Here is a 21294-nt window from a genome sequence, read left to right on the forward strand (position 1 = left end):
TGATTTTTGTATATCGCTTCACAGCCACATATGGAAATAACAGGCTTGCTATTTTAATGAATAAGTAACAGCAGTAAATAAAGGAAAAGAAAGGTCTCTTACCAATAAGCCCATTTTTCTCTTAAGGTTTGAACTCTCATCATTTGTCATGTTCTTGTGGATCCCTCTCTCATCAAATTCTCTGGAGTTTTAAAGTTAAGAGCTGTGATGCACAGCTAGGCTCTGCTACATAGTAGCGCACCCCAGTGCATCTGCCTGGTATAACACGTCAGTTGTAGCTCCCAAAAGCAAAAACAGGCTTTATATATTTAAAAAAAAAAAAAAAAAAAAAAACCTATGTACTGCATACCTTCCCTTGATAGGAAATTGTAGTCAGTGTAGTTGAACTATTTATATTTCATATCTAAACTGCTGGCCAGATATGAAAATGAGAAGCACATATATCTTGAGCTTAGTTCCGGTAAACTGAACAGGAACAAAGTGTTCATCTTTAGAGCAAAGGTGGAGTGAGACAAATACTAACACCAGGAACTCTGACTTAGAAAAAAAAACATGCTTACCTGAAAGTAACCTTATTTTTTTAAGGGTCACTATCCTGCTATTTGTTATATTATCTTAATTTTTATTATCTTTAATTCTTCCCTCTCTCTTGCCCATAGTTGCCAGTCATTAAGTCCTATCTTTTTTTCTTTATCAATCTCCCAGGAATATAGCCCCTACTGTTTTTTTTAAACAAATGAGCTACTTCGAAAAATACATATAACTCATCTCCCTGCATTGCCCATCTTCAATCTGTCAATCCCATTCCATCTAGATGGCTTTTTAAAAATAAAACTACACATGATGTAAAGTAAATGATCAATGAATATTTTTTCAGTAAGTATGTATTTATTGAATTGGCTACATGTTAGGTACTACGTTGGGTGGTGTGGATGTAAAGGTGAACCAGACACAATCCCTGGCCCTCAGGAAGCTCATAAGCTGAGTGCGGGAAGCAGGCATGTATTCTGACAATACAAAATATGGTGTAGAAGCTTTAGTAATATAAGCCTAGCATTCTACAGCAGCAGAGGAATAACAAAAATTCCGTTGCAACTGAGGCTGAAGAATGAAGCATACATCAAGTGAACTCTAGAAGAAATAGCCTGTGCAAAGAAAGAAACATGTGAAGGAATACAACATGTTGGAGGGATCAGCAAATTCTTCGATATGACTGAAAAGAGTTCAATATTACTGAAAAGTGGGTACATAGTGTTGAGTGGAGTAGATTTTAAGGTATGCAGAAACCACATCACGGAAGATCATGCATGCCAGAAAACAGGTTTGGATTTTATCCTGTGGGCTATGAGAAACAATCTGTTGAATGAGTAGATCAATCAAATAATTAAGTAACTAAGCCTAGCACTAAGAACTCAGTACATACCGGCCAACCTACTCTTCCAGTTTACTGTAGTAAATCATAACACCAACTTCCAGTTCTCTGTCTCAAAAGCTTTCTTTGTTCTTTCTCACCTTTGCTCCAGAGGTCCCTCTTGCATGAAATCTCTTCCCCACTCCACTTTCCTGAACTCAACCCATTCTTCCAGATCCAGCTCAAATTCCATTTGTTTCTGTGATATCTTCCATGGTAATTTGAGTCTATGGTTTTAAAAATATTCTTTCATTACAGGGACCAGAAACCATGCATTCTTGCTAATGTTTAGCACTCAATGTTGAAGAAATCTTTTTGATCCTTTGCCCACAAAATAAAAGAGGATGGTAAGAAAATCACACTAAGGCAAAGGTCAGAGCCTCTGAATCAGCAAGCAGGTCCCTGAAAGCCCACCTCCCAGACTCCATAGTGCACGCTAATCTTTGTAACTTCCTTCACCACTCTGAGCCTGAAAAGGAACAAACATGAACTGTGAAGAGAGATAGACCTGTATTGAGCAGCAGCTCTAACGTACTATGCAACATTGCTGGCTGTATACCTCACAGCCCTGGTTCAAAAATTCCAGGGAATCAATGAGAAAGGGATACTGACAGAAGAGCTGAATGATGGAGCTGTGACCTTTGGAAAAATAGAGCTGTAAGTGGAGAGAAATTGTGATTGTGCTTTACTACTCATAGTAAACCAAGATAATTCACCTAAAGATCCATATAATAAACAAAAGGAATTCATGAAGATCTCAAAAAGAATGAGTGGGTAAGTGTAGGTGCTTGGGTATAGAAGGTTTAGAATCTCCAATGGTGAGCTTTAATAGGAGGAAATATAAGTGTAAGAAAGAGGTGTTTCAAAAAGGGTTAATAATGTTAGCTAGGAGATTAGGATAAGAAACTATCAGAGAAACATGTCCTTGGGTGTAAATATTTAGTATTCTCTCTCTGTGGAACCACATTCCATTATGCTCAGTGTCAAATACCCAGTAAGTATGCAAGCTTTCGTTGATTTTGGCACTTAACATTCAGCTTTGTCTCATCCTTTTTATGTATGCACAATCTCTTAGATTTATGCAATGATGCAAAAACCATGGTGATTTCTTTCACGTAAACAATAAAAATCTTTCCATCTTAGTCAACCGTTTTATGTTAAAACGGATTAAAAGATTCTGCCAATAATGTCAAAAAGTAGTTAACACTTAAAAATATTCTCTCAATGACTTAAAGCATTCCCAGATAAAAGCTGTCTACACATTCCTTCCTTTTTATTGAGTGAAAAAACTGACCACTTGCCTTTCCACTAATTTATAAGGAAAAAAAAGCAAGTACAGAATAAGAGGAGAATGTGAGTTGGTGAATGCGCCACATTTTCCAAATAATCTTCAAAAACAGGCAGTACTTGGGGGACATTAAAAAGATTTAATCAACAGCACCTTCAGAAGAATGTTTTAAAACCGGGTATCAATGGCACCATAGATTTTAAAACAAAGAGAAAATAAGGCAGACCATTTCCTCATTTAGTTCTGTGAAAAACAGACAGATTGACAGATTGTTTCCTTAGGGCCTGGTGGAAAAATCTCAACAACCATTTTATATTATATTTTGACTAGAATAGGTGTTTTATCCAAATTCACAAAACTAGTTCATCTCTAAGTTGCAAGGGCAGAAAGGGAAGAGGGGTAACTATCTCTTGGAATTCCACAGGTGTCATATAATATTAGTGATTATGATTACAGGATCAATACTAGTCTAGTGTAAATAATTCAGTTACATTCCATTTAAAATATCATTGCGTTATCTCATCCATAGCAGTAGTCTTTCCCTTTCTTCTGATGTATGTAAGATGGTTCAGAGCAGGATGACTTAAGTGGTTTACAGAATTTTCTGTCCTGCTGAAATATCCATAGTGATAGATTTTGAGAACCACTGATCTAAAGAAGGGTTAGCCAGGCGTATTTATATTGGAAGCAATTGCTCATACTCCTATAGTCTAGAAGTTCATATTTCGAGTGATTTATCAGATTTCAGTAGATTACCACTCAATCTAATGGGGGAAATGGGGGTCAAAGGAAATAAAATGAATGGAAATGTCATTTGCTGCTACTAATAACTGCTGCCTGCATTGTCACTGAATTAGGAAAAATGGCAAAGAAGGCAGAAGGCCAAAGTCTCATAACCTCCCAATCCTAATTGAATGAATCAGGACCCTCTTATACATTTCTAAAATGGAACAAAACTTGTGTCCTACCACCATATGGAACAAGAAATGATAGACAGTATCTCATTAGTAATTCAAACTACTTAATAGGTATGAATTATTCAAGATTGACAATGAAATATACCAACTTATATTTTACTCACCTAAATCTTAAATCAATTGCTATTTAATAGTTACACTGAGAATTTGAAAGGGCCAAGATATACATGCCAGAACATTAGGAAGTTTAAAATTTTTATCATGTTAGTTTGGAAACATAGAAATAAGCTAAATGACATTTCAAAGACTAAAGGGCAGACATAGAGGGTTAATGAGGAAGTAAGAATTGTTTTCCAACCTAATTTTTCTATCCAGATACTCCACAAAGTATTTTACTTGCTTTAAACGTCAGTTTAACCTCAGACAGCAGAATTCCAAGTAAAAGAGTTTATTATACCTCTTTATTTTTAACAGTTTCATTTTCATTTTCAACCTGATCCTGAGGTAGCCAATGCAGGCATTAATATTCCCATTTTACTCGTGAAAAAACAGAGCTGTTAAATGCCTTGGCTCAAGTGACATAGCCGCTGAGAGAAGTGGAAAACAATAAGCCAGGTCTCCTGATACCTAATTTGGTGTTTATTAGTCACCTCTGTATTGTATTAATATTTATATTAATATCTATTTTAAGGGAAAACTACAAATATGACTCCTAAACACCTCCCCTCCAAAAAAAAAAAGGTCTTCACATAAATGGCTGGAGGAGGGGAGAAGTAAGGAATAGTTAATGGAAGCTACAGAATAGCTATATGACAAAAGTTACATAAATGATCAACCTATACCTGTACCAGAAATATCTTCCCAATGCCAATTCCACAGAGTTCTCTTTCATCTATTAATTGGCAATTTCTTGGCATACATTTCAAACATGTCATACTCCTTCATGCCTCAGTGACTTCACATCTGATTCCACTTGGAATTCCCTGCCCTTCTACTCTACCAAGCAAACTTCTAGTCATGCTTAAGTGTTCAAGCAAACCTCCCTCAGTGAAACTTTCCCTCACATCCCTTAGAAGATGCAGGTAATGGGTTTGCTACCCTCCTGTGGTACTTTGAATATTATAGCTCCTCTCTCTTTGGGTTAAAACTGCTTCTATGTCTCCCTAGACTAAAAATTCCTGAGAACTGAGGTTGGGCCTTCCTTATGTTTGTATTATACCTAACTCAGTGCCTGTCACATAGTAACCCAATTATAGGAGGCGATTTTGGTGAAATCAAGCCAGCAGAGGTAGGTTCTTCCCTCCTCCATGCCTAACCACACTTTTCTGATGATAATTAAATAAGAAATCATTAAAGGACCTTTTCCTTCCAAAACTAAGATTTGAATCATAAGAAAAAATAAAATGTTACAACTGCACATAGCATACCTAAATGGCTCCTTTTGAAGTTTGCATGACAGACCCTATGTGTGCCTGGCAGGGTGCCCAGCATAGTAGGTATATAATAACTTTATGATAGATGAATGAGGATGGGGGTGTGAATGGATCAATAGGCGACTGCTGAACTGAACTGAATAAGGAAAACACTTAACTACCATAAGGAAGGGAAATGTCAGTAATCAGTTTTCTAAGTCAAGATAGGGTTGGTAAAGCAAAGGAATGCATTTTATTAGTTTGTCACCGGCTAGGCCAGGGAATGTTGAAAAATGAAACAATATCTCCTAAAAGCAGTCATTTTGTGGACTGGTAAATGAAAAGGACAAAAAGTATATTCTTTGGACTGTTAAATCCTATTAAATTACTATTGCAACAAGTGATAATGAAAGAGTAAACCACAAAATCCAATTTTGACAATCACTGCTCCACTACATGGAGCAAAAAATGAAATAGCAAATTCAACCAAGCAAGTCACTGCACATCACCAATACCTGGTAATGTAAATGGTATGCTGAGCAGTCAAGAGCAAAATATACAAATGACACACAAGAGGGCCCAATGCGAACAAGCCCTCTTAACGTTCAAAACAGAGAAAAATAAACATATTTGATTAAAGATCTATGAATCCTGTTCCAATGAGAGAATTATAATTTAGGCTTAAGGAAATGTCTCAAATCCCCTTCTCACCCCATTTTCTGGCTTCTCCTTTGTGCAGACTGGTGGAGGAGAAATATCAAGAATATTTACATAATGAACAATATAAAGAATAAGAGACAATGGGGTTCCCCAAAGGGAAGAACTTATCTACAACATGGTTTAACATGCATAGGTTAGGGAGTGGGTGTGGAGGTTCCTGCAGCTCTGAGGGCTAACTGATGCAGATCATTAACCACTATCTCCAGTGTGTTTTTGGGGTATGTTTGGAAAGGCTGGAAATTTTCATTAAAAAGTAAAAAAAAAAAAAAAGTCTTATAAATGAGAGTTGTGTTTTGCTAACATTAGACTTGAATTTTGGGACACAAAAACATAATGTATAAGCCCTTATGTGCTAGTTGGTAATACAAAAGTCATAAAAGCTTCTAGGAGCAATTAATTCTGAAGGAAGATTGGCTCAGGAGCCACAGAGAACAGACAGCCAAGGAGAGAGACACTAACAATTAAAGGTGAATGCCCAGAACCATGAAAAATGGTAACCAGAAATACGATTCTGTATAAACCAATCCCAAGCCAAGAGTAAACATAATATTCCATCATTTCTAATTCAAAATGTATCATTAATTTTGCCTCCTTTATTGGTTTCATCATCTTAAACTTTTATTCAAAAACTTTCCATGACTACTTATTTCTATGCGTGTATTTGTAGACTCCACTTTCAAGGTCACCTCAACCCCCAGCCCCACCTTATCTATTCAACCCTATTTCCCATTACAGGTAATCCCAGATTTGCACACAACTAAAAAACACAGTACCACCATACCCAGAACTGCTGCAGAAGTTATTCTTAAAAAAAATAATAATAAACAACTTGCAGCCTATAGTAAATCTGTGAAGAGGAATACACAAGAACAATTTGGGGGAGCGAGGTGGAGAAGAAAGGAAAATTAGGCAAAGCTCTTGGCCAAAGCTTTCCCTGTCTCAAAATATCTTCTCCTACAGTGAAACTCCCTCTCTCTCTCTCTCTCTGTAATCCTCACCCCCCTCCCACATTGTTTGCTCTGTACCAGTGCCAGAAATTCCAGCAATTACAGGTTCATTTGAGCTAACAAGAAGGCTGTTAAAATTAAAATAACTACAGCTGCCAGGATGAGGTGGCTATCAGTTATTCACACATTGGCATGAATGAGTTCAGTCAAGTTTCTTCAAATAGCAAAGAGCTGTTGCCCTGAGGGAATGAGGCAGGCTGGAGGTGAGAGAGAGCCTTTTAGAGCCCTAGCAACTTTGGGTGGGGTTCTGTTTCAAGGAAGTTAGCAGCATGGGGTGCCTTGAGGGATAGAGAAACTTTCCCTTGGAGAAACTGAGATGTAAAAAAAAAAAAAAAAAGGTGCAGAAAGGGTCATAGGAGAACCACAGATCTCAATTTTCTCTATCACTCTGTCTTCTAGCCCAGAATCCATCACACCTTTCCTGACTCTCTGCTCCCAGGCTCTGGAGCACTGTCCCTGGGATAGTTCACTATTAAGTAGGTTGAATACAATATTTTGAGCTGGCTAGAAACCATGTATACTATGTGTCATGTCCAAACAAATGATCTGTAAATAAATCTTTAGAACACACCCGGTTTACAGGTTATGATCTACTTGTACTTTTCAACAAATACCTTCCCCCCATCAACACACATACACACACCCTAATTAGACTGGTCTCTTCTCTGTTTTGCTAAGGCTGGGCTTTTTTTTTTCTTTTTTTCTGTCACCACCCATTCAACTCATAAAACATCCCTTTTGCATAGTAGATTGTGGCTGCCTCTCTGTTCACACAAGTTCTGCCCATTCTTAAGTTCTAAATCAAGCTCTACCTTTTTGAAGTATAATTTGATTACCCCCAGCTCTCCCCTTTTCTTTCTAAACTCTTTCAGCACTTACTATGCAATGTTCATAGTTATTTATCCTTAGGTGTGTTCAACTTAGCTTCCCAAATGAAGACTGCAAACTAGCTTTCTACAGGCAGAGGCCATTCAATAATCCACCCAAGCATTTAATAAGCATCTACTTTGTACCAGGGGCTGTGTTTACGGTGGAAGTTCAAAATTAAGTAAACCCAGTTTCCCATCTTCAAGGTGGACACAACCCAGGGAACATCAGGTACAGTCACAGTACTATATATAAGCTGTGCTATAAATGAGATATTTTCCAAAGGATATAAGTGCACATGGAGAGCCCTAAGTGGACTAGCACAGAGGATCAGGGAAAGTTTCACAGAGGTGACATCTGAGCTGAGTATTTCAGAATAAGCAAGAGTATGTCAGGCAGCCAAGTGAGACAGAGGGGATGGTTAGGAGAGAGGGTGCGGGTGCAAGACTAGTTAAGGCACAATTGCAATTGTGACAACATAATATCTTAAACTAAGGCAGTGGTAGTGGGTGACATTCAAAAAGACTTTTAGGAGACAAAATTGACAGGATTTACTGACTGGAGATGATGATGATGGCTAACATTTGTTTGGTCACTTATCATGTGCCAAGCAGTGTTATAAATGCTTACCCCATTTAATCATTTAACTTATTTAATCCTTACCAAAGCCTTATAATGCAGTTACTATTAACATCCCCATTTTACAAAAGATAAAACGAATACATAGAAAAATCAAGTGACATGACTAAGGTTACACGATGTGTAAATATTGGAACTGGAATTTGAACCTAAGCAGTCTAGCTCCAGAGCATACATTCTCGAGCCCTCTACTATTCTACCTTTAAATGTGAGATTTTTAGGGGGAGAGGAAGCCCAGAGGACTGCCAAGTTACTGAGAGAGAAAAAGGTAGAGGCAAAAAGGACCACAGTATATGAAACTTGATTACATTATCTGTTGCTTTTTTTTTTTTTAGATGGAGTTTCGCTCTTGTTGAAGAAGAAGAAGAAGAAGAAGAAGAAGAAGAAAGAAAGTAGCAGCAGCAGCAGCAGCAGCTGGGTGTGGTGATGCGTGCCTGTAGTCCCAGTTACTGAGGAGGCTGAGGCAGGAGGATCACTTGAGCCTGGTGGTCGAGGCTGCAGGGAGCCATGATCATGCCACTGTACTCCAGCCTGGGCGACACAGTGAGATACTGATAATGGCCTAAAATGACATTTTAGGCCATTCGTTTGCAGTAATTTGATATGGCAGCAATAGAAAAGTAATACATAGAGGTTTGGGTTTTTTGTTTTTTCATTGAGTATTTGCATGCGATTAAGCAGTGGGAGGATAATGTCTGCAGGAAAGTACTAAACATACTGACTGGGGTAGAACCCTTGGAACATGCTAAAAAGAGTACACCAGCTACAGCACTGTCCATGGTAGCTAATTACCATGGGTGGGAAATGTGTGTAATCAATGAAGGTGGAATAGTGCTTCAAGGAACTATGGAAACATCAAGAGACAATGAAGTTAATCCCGATATCATATGAGCAAGTAAAGATAATTGCCTCAATATTTTCCTTCAACTTCACCACTTGACAGTATGCAAGTAAAGCTTTCTAACGTCTTCCTATACCACCCCCCAATTCAAAAAGCTTTTCCCATCTACTATACTTCCCTTTTCTTCTAAACCTAGTAAGGTATAATATAATTAATAGATGGCATGAAAGTAGCAAAACTCTATAAAAATGAAATGGCATTGGAGAAATTACGAGCTTTGAAATCACATGGCCCTATATTTGAATTTTGGCTCAACTTGTAATTTGATGTGTAACATTAAGCAAGTTAATTAACCTCTCTGAACTTGTGTCCTTATTCGCAAAATAGGGAGAAGATGTACACTTACAGGGCTTTTTGGGAGGAACGAAATTAAGTGCTTAGCACTTCTATAATACAAGAAAATAAATTGTATTATATTTAACTATGCTAAACTAGGACTTTTTTTATTATTATACTTTAGGTTTTAGGGTACACGTGCACAATGTGCAGGTTTGTTACATATGTATCCATGTGCCATGTTGGTTTGCTGCACCCATTAACTCGTCATTTAGCATTAGGCATATCTCCTAATGCTGTCCCTCCCCCCTCCCCCCACCCCACAACAGTCCCCAGAGTGTGATGTTCCCCTTCCTGTGTCCATGTGTTCTCATTGTTCAATTCCCACCTGTGAGTGAGAACATGCGGTGTTTGGTTTTTTGTCCTTGCGATAGTTTACTGAGAATGATGGTTTCCAGTTTCATCCATGTCCCCACAAAGGACATGAACTCATCATTTTTTATGGCTGCATAGTATTCCATGGTGTATATGTGCCACATTTTCTTAATCCACTCTATCGTTGTTGGACATTTGGGTTGGTTCCAAGTCTTTGCTATTGTGAATAGTGCCGCAATAAACATACGTGTGCATGTGTCTTTATAGCAGCATGATTTATAGTCCTTTGGGTATATACCCAGTAATGGGATGGCTGGGTCAAATGGTATTTCTAGTTCTAGATCCCTGAGGAATCGCCACACCGACTTCCACAATGGTTGAACTAGTTTACAGTCCCACCAACAGTGTAACAGGCTGGTCTCGAACTCCCGACCTCAGGTGATCCACCCACCTCGGCTTCCCAAAGTGCTGTGATTACAGGCATGAGCCACTACGCCTGGCCTGCTGCATTTATTAAGTAATTTTGCTCCCTGTTTCTAATTTCAAAAGCAAATTTTGCTCTAAAATGGTTTCCCACTAACTCCCATCTTTCCATCAATCACGAATGCCAATATTAAGTTGGGGTTTTGTTTGCACTTGTACATAGAGTTTAGTTTAATTTCTTCCTATATATCCTAGCATCTTCCTTCCTCCCTCCCCCTCTTCCTTGTTTCCTTCTTCCCTTCCTTCCTTCCCGTTTTTAGTGACAGGGTCTTGTTCTGTCACCCAGGCTGGAGTGCAGTAGTGTGATTATAGGTGACTGCAGCCTCGAACTCCTGGGCTCAAGTGATCCTCCCACCTTAGTCTTCTGAGTAGCTGAGACTACAGGTGCTTGCCACAATGCCCACTTTTTAAAAATTTTTTTAGAGATGGGGTCTTGCTATGTTGCCCAGGCTGGTCTTGAACTCCAGGTCTCAAACAATCCTCCATCCTCGGTTTCCCAAAGTGCTGGGATTACAGGCATGAGCCACTACACCTGGCAGCCTATTCTAGCATTTTCTGAAATGGTACTGGTAATCAAACCAAACAGGTACCTGGTCTTGGCCTCAGTCTGTCTGTCCTCTGTTCCAGTCTCACTGGGCACATTCAGCTTCTTCCTTGAATTATTTATAGATTTGGCTTATCACCTTTAGGTTGAAAGTTTTCCCTAAGGCAAAAGTCACATCTCGTTCAACTTTGATCAACAGCAACTAGTGTCCAATATGTTCTCACTAAAAATTGGCCAGGCACAGTGGCTCACGCCTGTAATCCCAACACTTTGGGAAGCTGAAGTGGGAAGAGTTCAAGACTAGCCTGGACAACATAGTGAGACTTCGTCTGTATAAAAATTAAAAAAAAAAAATAGCAAGGAGTAGTGGTACACGCCTGTGAGGGAGGCTGAGGTAGGAGGATCACTTGAGTCACAGAGTTCAAGGCTGCAATGAGCTATGATGGTGCCACTGCACTCCAGCCTGGGCAACAGAGCGAGACTCTGTCTCTAAAACAATAATAATTATAATAATAACATAATAAAAATTAAAATTAATTGGCTTGAACATAAAACAAAATGTCTCTTTGAAGTTGCCATTTTTCATTCATTTGTGAACTGTCTTCATGTGTCATATCAGGACCATCTTTCTTATTTTTTCTTTAAAACTTACATTTATCTTTAAAGGAAAACTTATTACTGCAAATAGAAAACTAATAATTTCTCATAAAAAGAAGGCAACTGTAAAAATACATACTTAACTCCTGTAATAAGAAATGCTTATGCACAACCTAACATCATCCTATTCCCCATAAAATGTCACACATACCACACTATTGGGTAAGTTTTTTTTTTCCTACTGAGGTGAAATCCACATAAGATAAAAGTAGGGATTTTTTAAAATTTTTTATTTTACTTTAAGTTCCAGGATACATGTGCAGAATGTGCAGGTTTGTTACATAAGTATACGTGTGCCATGGTGGTTTGCTGCACCTATCAAGTAAACAATTCAGTGGCATTCAGTGCATTCAGAATGTTGCGCAACCACCCCCTTCCATCTTGTTGCGAAACATTTTAATCAACTCCAAAATAAAACCCATACCCATTAAGCAGTTGCTCCCCATTCTCTCCTCCCTGCCCCTAGCCCCTTGCATCTGCATTCTGTCACTATGGATTTATCTATTTTAGTATTTCACATAAATTGAATCATATAGTATCTAATCATTTGTGCTTGGCTCCTTTCACTAACATAATATTTTAGAGGCTCATCCACTATCTACAGTATATTAGTACTAGTATCAGTACTTCTAATATACTATATGGCTGAGTATTCCATTATATGTACATACCACAATTTATTTACCCATCCATCAGTTAATGGGCATTTGAGCTCTTTCCACCTCTGGGTATTGTGAATAGTCCCTCCCTGCACATGGGTGTACATTTGTTTGAGTACTAGTTTTTAATTTGGGGGGATATACGCCTAGGAGTTTCTGAATTTCTGGGTCATATGATAACTCTACGTTCAACTTTTTAAGGAACCTCTCAGGTAGACTTTGTATAGCATACTTTGTGTTTCAAAAAAGCACAGGATTGAAAGATTTCACACCAGAACGTGTGTCTCTACACATCTGACATACAAGGAAAGAGGTTCATTCTCATCATACTTACGAAAATACAAATTTCAAATACTTTCATCAAATTTTTGTGATAGTTGTTTTCTTTGCAGTTTGTCCTTCTGTAATAGTAGCAGATGATTCAGACAGTTTGCTAAATTTGGTCTTCAAGTTTGTCTAAAGCTACGTGACTAACTTCATCAAAATCATCCCCTAATAAGATTTCCCTCACAGTCTGCACCTTTACTTTTTAAAAATTCAATTTTTATCCATTGATCCTTGCTGACCTCAACAACAAAACAAAAAAAGAGCACAGAACCGATTCCAATTCGCAATTATGTATGTTATAAATACTTTGTATATTTAAATATTACTATTTTCTGGTAGTAGAGTGTTGCTGTATCTATGAAAAGAATGCAGCAATACATTCTTGGGCATGCCTGAACACTGCACCAGTAATTCACTTGGTCTGGGTGAGGTGTTGTTATCTGCATAGTCCTAACTTCAGTAGTATCTAAGAAATGACAAGTGTGATATACCAAACATTTTTTCCTAATCAGCGTTAAAATAAGTAACAAATATATTCAAATTGTGTTAGTCTGTCTATTTCTAGGGGTACGTATACCACCAGTAGCATGCACATAATACTTCAGAAAACACTGATCAAATCATACCCTATTTTTTAAAAAAAAGCTACATGTGCTATGCTCACATATTATTTGCCAAAGAAACAGGACATTTCCGTCTCATCTGCAAAAAAATAAAGTATGGATTCATCACAAAATATTCAAAACTAAAGAAGGGTTCCTAATATATCTGAAGACTCATCCATCTTGACTTTCTAAGATAAAAGATTAAGTGTAAGATAAAAGATTAAGTGTCTTTGGTGGGCATCTCATAGAATCCAAGCTATAAAGACAAATGCTTTCGGGAAGACTCATAGTTACTTGCACTTTGCAACATCTTCCACTGGGAGATGCACTCATCCTGTGATTTGACAGGATACTTTGCATTCAGAGAGTAACCACCTCTAATTTAAATAGTATGCTACATTTTTTCATAAAGTATGCCATCTCCTAGAAGCCTACAGACACGCTCTCTTATGGAAAAAAAAAAAGAGACTGAGTCATCAATTTTTAAACGAAACGTTTCCCTTTTTCAATATAGAGATTATCATATAATCTATTTACTCCAGTTCTCAGGTGAAAAGTGTTTAACCATCTTTTAAAATGTATGTATCCATGAATAAATATGAAAATAGAAAATACCTGAAAAGCAACATAAAATATAATGTTCTATCTTGTAGATTTTACTGCCACTGAGTTTTCACACACAACTGGAGGTAAGTTTCAATTAAAAAATAAAACAAATGAACAAAAATCTGTCTTCAAACAAAATATTTTGAAATCAGTCTAAGACATAAAATAATTTAAGAATATAAGGATCAATGTAAAGATTCAATATGAGAATATATGTAAAGTACGTATCGCAAGGCTCATTTGTGCCACAAACATTTAATAAATTGCAGCTAAGGTCCTTCAAGGTCAGATGATTCTCCTTGGAAATAAGCCATGAATCCTCAGACCACAATTAAATTCTAATTTTCAGGGCTCCTGTTTCCTCATTTGTTCCCCTATTTTAGCACCCAGCAATTCAGCCTTGTCTAATAATTCTAAGAATTGATGTATCTATTTTACTAGTTTGTAAGTACCCTTGAAGGCACCCACAAAGCTCTTAAAATAAAACATAATTGAAAACTTGAAAACATAGAAGAGAAAACTATTTAATAAACACAAGTAATATCACCACTTTGTATGGTACTCTACTAATTACAAAGCACTTTCATGTCCTTGATTTCATTAATTTATGATCTTTTATATCACTGCCTCACCAAGACAGAAATTGAGATGCAGGGAAGCCAAAAGCAATGCTGGGGTTGGAAACTAAGTGTATGAAGGCAAATAGATGGAGAAGCAGAGAAGAGTGAGAACTCACAGTGAAGGTGGTGGGACATGAAGATAGAGAAAGAGAGACAAATACATAGGTACACAGAGACCCCATGGGAAGAACAGCTATACTTCACTGGATTTTGAGACATTTCCCTAAAAGATATTTGAATTTTTTCAACTACAGATACAACGATATCATCTCTTAAGAATTGGCTTGCCAGTGATACATGGTGGCTCAGAGAGATCTTTAATTGGTTGCAACTGTCTGGGTCTACTCAGGAGAGAGAAACCACATAGTAATTTGAACAGGGAGAGTTGTACATAAGGAATTATTAACTATGACAGAGGGTTGGAATAACACGAAATTGGAGTAATGAGAAATTGGCTAGTAATACGTAAAGAGATTCTAAAAAAAAAAAACACAAGAATCAAAGAATCACAGATATCAGGAGCAACTACCCCTAGGGCTGAGAGAGAGCACCAAAGAAAGTGACTTCTGCTCAAGGCTGGGATCCAGACATTATTGGAGAGGGCACAGCCACAGCTCAATGAAGGGTAGAGAAGCTGCTGTGGTGCTCGTTAGCTGGAATCTGTCAGAAACCCACCCTTTGGAACATGCTCAAAATACACCTTCTGTAAAGTGTCCTACCAGAAATACTCTGCTATAAAACTGTCTCTGGGGGCACCAGGAGAAGCTACCGACCACTGGGTAAAGAAGCTGAGCACTGGTGAAGATGCTCAAAAAACAGCCTGCTGAGCAAGCACACAGGGAACCATGAAGCAAAACCACATAAATGCTATGTAAATTATACATATTATATATAACAACTACATAAATATATAAATATTATATAAACAACTATATGAACATATAAATACTATATAAATTTGTACCATATAATTATTCCTCAAAATTATGATTTGATATATTAAAGTGGTCACCATTGTCAAAGTACTTCCTTCCTGATGTGCCTTTCCAGTACCCTCTACTGACAAAACTTCAGTGTCATGTGGTAAAGGAAGCAACCATTCAAAAGGTTCAAAACCAAAAAAAGATAAAAACAAAAGGTTCCTCAGGGGTCTAGAACTAGAAATACCATTTGACCTAGCCATCCCATTACTGGGTATATACCCAAAGGATTATAAATCATGCTGCTATAAAGACACATGCACACATATGTTTATTGCGGCACTACTCACAATAGCAAAGACTTGGAAACAACCCAAATGTCCATCAATGATAGACTGGATTAAGAAAATGTGGCACATATACACCATGGAATACTATGCAGCCGTAAAAAATGATGAGTTCATGTCCTTTGTAGGGACATGGATGAAGCTGGAAACCATCATTCTCAGCAAACTATCACAAGGACAAAAAACCAAACACCGCATGTTCTCACTCATAGGTGGGAATTGAACAATGAGAACACATGGACACAGGAAGGGGAACATCACACACCAGGGCCTGTTGGGGGGTGGGGTGACGGAGGAGGGATAGCATTAGGATATATACCTAATGTAAATGACGAGTTAATGGGTGCAGCACATCAACATGGCACATGTATACATATGCAACAAACCTGCACGTTGTGCACATGTACCCCTAGAACTTAAAGTATAATAAAAAAATCTATTAAAAATAAATAAATAAATAACAAAAGGTTCAGGTCCATTTTCACAGAGCAGGCAACACATGGTGAATCTGAAGCTGAGGGCCAATAAATAAATAACTGGCATTATAGAACAGAGAAATACTGTTTTTAAGCAAGAGCCAAATTTTAGCCCAGTTAGGTCAAATAATTGTTTTACCAAGTCTACTTTCTAGACAAATTTACTGGGACAAGAATTGTGTAGTTGTGTTGTTTTGATTCTATTAGCTCATACTATATAACTTCTTCTTTAAGATTATTATTTTATATGCTAACGTGATCTTCATTGTCAAAGTACTTCCATAGCTCCTAACTCATTTTATACTTGTGAGATGGGAACTGTTAACCCCATCTGATGGATAGAAACATAAGCTACAAATGCCAAAGATTAATCAGTTAACCTAAGTTCACGTAGGTATTTAACATTGCCCTTACCCAAAACAGACCAATCTCCTCACTAATCTATTTGGCCAAACAAATGCAGCCAGGAGGACTTGTCAAGCTAGAACCCATCCCTATCAGAGAATCCTAGTCCATCACTGGGAATTGTGGATGGATTCAGGCTGCAACCTTCTCTCCTGCCCCAGCGTCCTAAAATTGCTACAAGATAAACTTAATTTCAACCTACTTTGATTAAAAGTATATTTGGAGATTTTTACAACATCCAAAGATTATAACCAACAACAATGTATTTCCTTGCAAACAAAATAGAGAGGAAAATTATTATTGGCTAAGGATGAGTGTAACAGTAATGTTATACTCACTTCAATAGCTTTCAAGGGCTGTTTCCCATGCTTTTGGATTTTGTGGACCAATGAAATTTCAAAAACATTTTGGGGTCCTACATAGGATACTCAACTTTATTTTACAAAGTAAGGACATTTTAAAAGGCAATCCCTTACCCACAATTTCAAAATCCAAACACTTGGAAATCAATTTTTTCTTGCCTGTAACTCATTTGGCAACAAAATCTGAACCGATATGAACTCATCTGGCAGTCAAGCTTGACCTGAACTGACGTGAGGCTATCCACAGGCTTTTTCTCTCCCTTAGTATAAATATTCTTATATTTTACTGCAGTAACATTACTGTAACTGATTATGGGGTGTCACCTCAAACCCTGCTGGGGCTGTTATGTAATATAGGATATACAGACTGTTACCTTTCTAAAATCCAAAAAGAATAGAAGTTCTGAAACATATCTTGTCTCAAGGGTTTCATATAAAGATACAGATACAGTCCTTGATTACCATTGTAAATTTAGTTTCATTAAATTAAGGACAAAAGAGCATTTGGACAAGCAAAAAGTGTAAAGAACAATCCCAGAATAAAGGATGGTCCTTTGTAATCAATAAAGTTAGCTTTCTGGTAGATAATCACTACACTGTTGTTTCTCATACATCACTGCAGACCTGTGACAATATCCATAACAAACCAGCTTCCATGAGCTAACTGGCATCTGGGAACCACTGCCATTAGAAAACTTTCTACTCAGTTGGCTTCAAACTCAAAAGATGACCTTTGGAACCTTTTCGTAGTCTGGGGCAGGACTATCGTAATAGGACCCGAATGAGTTAAGATATTCTATGGCTCCTGCAGGCCATGGATAGATGATATTTAAGCAGCAAAAGAGCCAGTGGTAATGTGATATCCATCCAACAACAGAATTTTTCATTGTTTTCTCCTTGAACTGCTTTAAGTGAACAAATCAGAAAGTACCTACAACTCTAATCCAAATCTAACTGAAAAGATTCTTTGATTTTTAAAGAACTAATGCAATTGAATGAACATGAGTATACAAGGCTAAATCCTGATTGTCAGAACACTGGACAAGATGGAAGAAAAAGCCACCAGTAGGGTCGGGTATGGTGGCTCACACCTGTAATCCCAGCATTTTGGGAGGCTGAGGCGGGTGGATTGCTGGAGCTCTGGAATTCGAGACCAGCCTCAGCAACATGATGAAACCGTGTCTCTACCAAAAATACAAAAAATTAGCTGGGCATGGTGGCACATGCCTGTGGTCTCAGCTACTCAGGAGGCTGAAGTGGGAGGATCACTTGAGCCTGGGAGGCAGAGGTTGCAGTGATTGTGCAAGCCAAGATCGTGCCACTGCACTCCAACCTGGGTGAGAGCAAGACCCCGTCAAAAAAAAAAAAAAAAAAAAAAGCCTCCAGTAAATCATCATGTTGCATAAGAATCTTACAGATTTTTCAGATTTCTTATTTCTGAACACTGCCAATTCTCTGAACAGCTTGTTATATTAACAAACTGGACTGCCTGAACATGTCAAATTCTATCCGAACAGATACTAGTGAATCAAGTGCGGTAACAGTTGAAGAGACATAATTTAATCTCTGCTATAAAAGCTACCACCTGCATCTATAAACAAGACAATAATTATACAGTTTAACAACACTTAATGAATCTCTACTTTGCCTAAATCACCGGGTTAGATGCACGAAATAGATGGCTAGATGGGAAGATGTCATTTTCCTCATGGACTTCATGGTTTGGTCAGGAGAGATGATTTAAAAATTATTATACAAAGTGATAAGTGTTATGATAGATGTGCAATAAAATGCTATGGGATGGAGGCCGGGCGCAGTGGCTCACGCCTGTAATCCCAGCACTTTGGGAGGCCGAGGCGGGCGGATCACCTGAGGTCAGGAGTTCGAGACCAGCCTCAACATGGAGAAACCTAGTCTCTACTAAAAATACAAAATTAGCCAGGCGTGGTGCTGCATGCCTGTAATTCCAGCTACTTGGGAGGCTGAGGCAGGAGAATTGCTTGAACCTGGGAGGCAGAGGTTGCGGTGAGCCGAGATCGCACCATTGCACTTCAGCCTGGGCAACAAGAGAGAAACTCTGTCTCAATAAATAAATAAATAAATAAATAAATAAATAAATAAATAAATAAATAAAATGCTATTAGATGGAATATCATGCAATTCTCTCAGAGGCAGGGTTCACAGTGCTAAGATCCAGCAAAAGCAAAGGCACAGAGAAGGGCCTAAAATAATATACAGGGGCCTTAATTACAGAAAAGCCTATGGTGCTCCCTCACATGTATTTCAAAATATAAATAAATAATTCTAAACTATGAATTAAGTGTAAGGAAGTCCAACAAAGATCTAATTTCCTTGATGATGACATGAAACATCAAATACTCTTTTTCTTCCTCATTGTTTGGTACCTATGTCTGTTCGGTGTTCCAAGCATGTGCTTGATCTACCTTCTGGGTAATCGCACACTATCACAGAAATACAAAAGAATGTGGCACACTTGGCGAAGGGAAAATAATGTAGTACAGTAATAGCACAGAGTACCAAAATGAGAAGCAGCAGAAACTGACGCTAGAAAGGAAATCTGAGAACCTAATGTGAAGAGCTTTCTATGCCATGCTAAGGAAGTCAGACTTTTTGAACTCATGTTCCTAACCCTAAATAACCAGGAATAGGTTACTGTGCAATAGGTTTTTAAAATACCTCTATTCGAAAATGAAAGGCTTCACTCTGGCCAGGCGTAGTGGCTCACGCCTGTAATCCCAACACTTTGGAGGGCCAAGGTGGGATGATCACTTGAAGCCAGGAGTTCAAAACCAGCCTGGACAACATAGAGATCCTGTCTCATTTTTTAAAAACTCTTTCTTTTAAGCCAGCTTTGCGGATAGTTTATATTTATCACTGCTGTTTGTTTGGTTAGTGAAAAGAAAAAAAATTAAATGAAAAACATAAAAATAACAAAAAGAAGTATTATGAGAAAGCAGTAGTGTTTCTATAAATTATACTATAATTATGTGAAAATCATCTCATTTCCAGATGCCTCATTTTTAACACCTTATTAGGTAAAAATCAAACCAGTAATAATAATAAACCAGTAAACAAATTAATATTAATCTGAAGAAAAGGACTCAAATTGACAAGCAAAAATCTCATAAATTATAATTTTAAAATGTGGATGTTGACCACAGGAAAGCAGAATTTATAGGAACTACAACAATAGAAAGTAAATATCCAGTACAAGGGTAGTAATCCTTACCATAGTTGTAAGGAAAAAGGTGGCAACAACTCGTCAAAGTACAGAAAATGTTCCTTCCCTTCCCCTTCCTGAAAAGTTCAATCCATTAGTGGGGCCAAGCAAAGTAGGCATGCCCTATGAAGACGGCACTGTAGAGACTCTTTGTGGGGCTTGAGAAGATGAGGAAGGTGTCATTGCAGGAAGACTACATCAATGGTGGACTGATGTGGTAAGGTGAAATGCAAACAAAATGAGGGTATTCATGCAGGGAGGTGGCAGCTACAGCCAGGATTTCTGGAAGTCAGAGTCGGGAGGCAAGGGTATGTCAACAGGGCATTGGCTACATATGAAGCAACTGGTCAAATAATAAGAGACATGTTTCTTAATGTTAGCAATTGAGAAGTGAAATCATGAAAAGGGAGAAAACTAGAATGAACCCTATGGTATTGGATTAAAATTGAAGGTATTGGTGAGAACTCATGGTTTCAATGGATAAAGATATAAACATATATGTATAAATGTGTATATGTATTTATGTGTGTATATACATGTATACAAATATTTCCTAGCTCTCTCCATCTAAAGGGCCTCGGAACAGCAATACTGGAATAGCAATGAGCATTCCTAGCAAACAGATTTTGGTTTGAGATATGATTATCCACTAAAAGGAACCATGATGCCTGATTCCAGAGCTAAGGCAGAGAAAGTACAAGATGAAATGGAATGTAATGAAGCACTCAGAAAGTACAAGATAAACTCCAAACATAAGGAAGGATGATTGAGACTTGTCAAAAAGATACATAAACCAATTTGAAGGGGATCATACAAATATGAGACCACTTGGCATCAAAATAAATCAAGGATTATAACTGAATAAAATAGGAAACTATGATTCCATATTGATGCAATAAATGAAATACTGAAAGTCTGATAAGGAATAAGATATTTATATAGTCTCAAAGTATTCTCAACCTCATCAGAAATACTATTAATTTGGAACCCACCCAAATGTCCAACAACGATAGACTGGATTAAGAAAATGTGGCACATATACACCATGGAATACTATGCAGCCATAGAAAATGATGAGTTCATGTCCTTTGTAGGGACATGGATGAAACTGGAAAACATCATTCTCAGTAAACTATCGCAAGGACAAAAAACCAAACACCGCATGTTCTCACTCATAGGTGGGAACTGAACAATGAGAACTCATGGACACAGGAAGGGGAACATCACAC

General features: G+C 37.7%; 1 protein-coding gene across 3 annotated transcripts in view; it reads right to left on the reverse strand.

Moving 5' to 3' along the window:
- KLHL13 (kelch like family member 13) overlaps nucleotides 1-21294 on the reverse strand; it is a 234818-nt gene that overhangs the window by 96034 nt on the left and 117490 nt on the right. Inside the window, exon 1 of one of the 3 annotated variants that reach the window (XM_058441794.1) lies at nucleotides 103-172. The exons of the other annotated variants lie outside the window; for them this stretch is intronic. Within the exon in view, the coding sequence (XP_058297777.1) occupies nucleotides 103-143 (41 nt within the window). The 5' untranslated portion in view covers nucleotides 144-172. Of the gene's footprint in view, nucleotides 1-102; nucleotides 173-21294 lie in introns of those variants that run through there. 3 annotated transcript variants of the gene reach the window in all.

This window comes from Hylobates moloch, unplaced genomic scaffold, assembly GCF_009828535.3.
Source record: "Hylobates moloch isolate HMO894 unplaced genomic scaffold, HMol_V3 SCAFFOLD_7, whole genome shotgun sequence".
In the NCBI taxonomy this organism is placed as follows: domain Eukaryota; kingdom Metazoa; phylum Chordata; class Mammalia; order Primates; family Hylobatidae; genus Hylobates; species Hylobates moloch.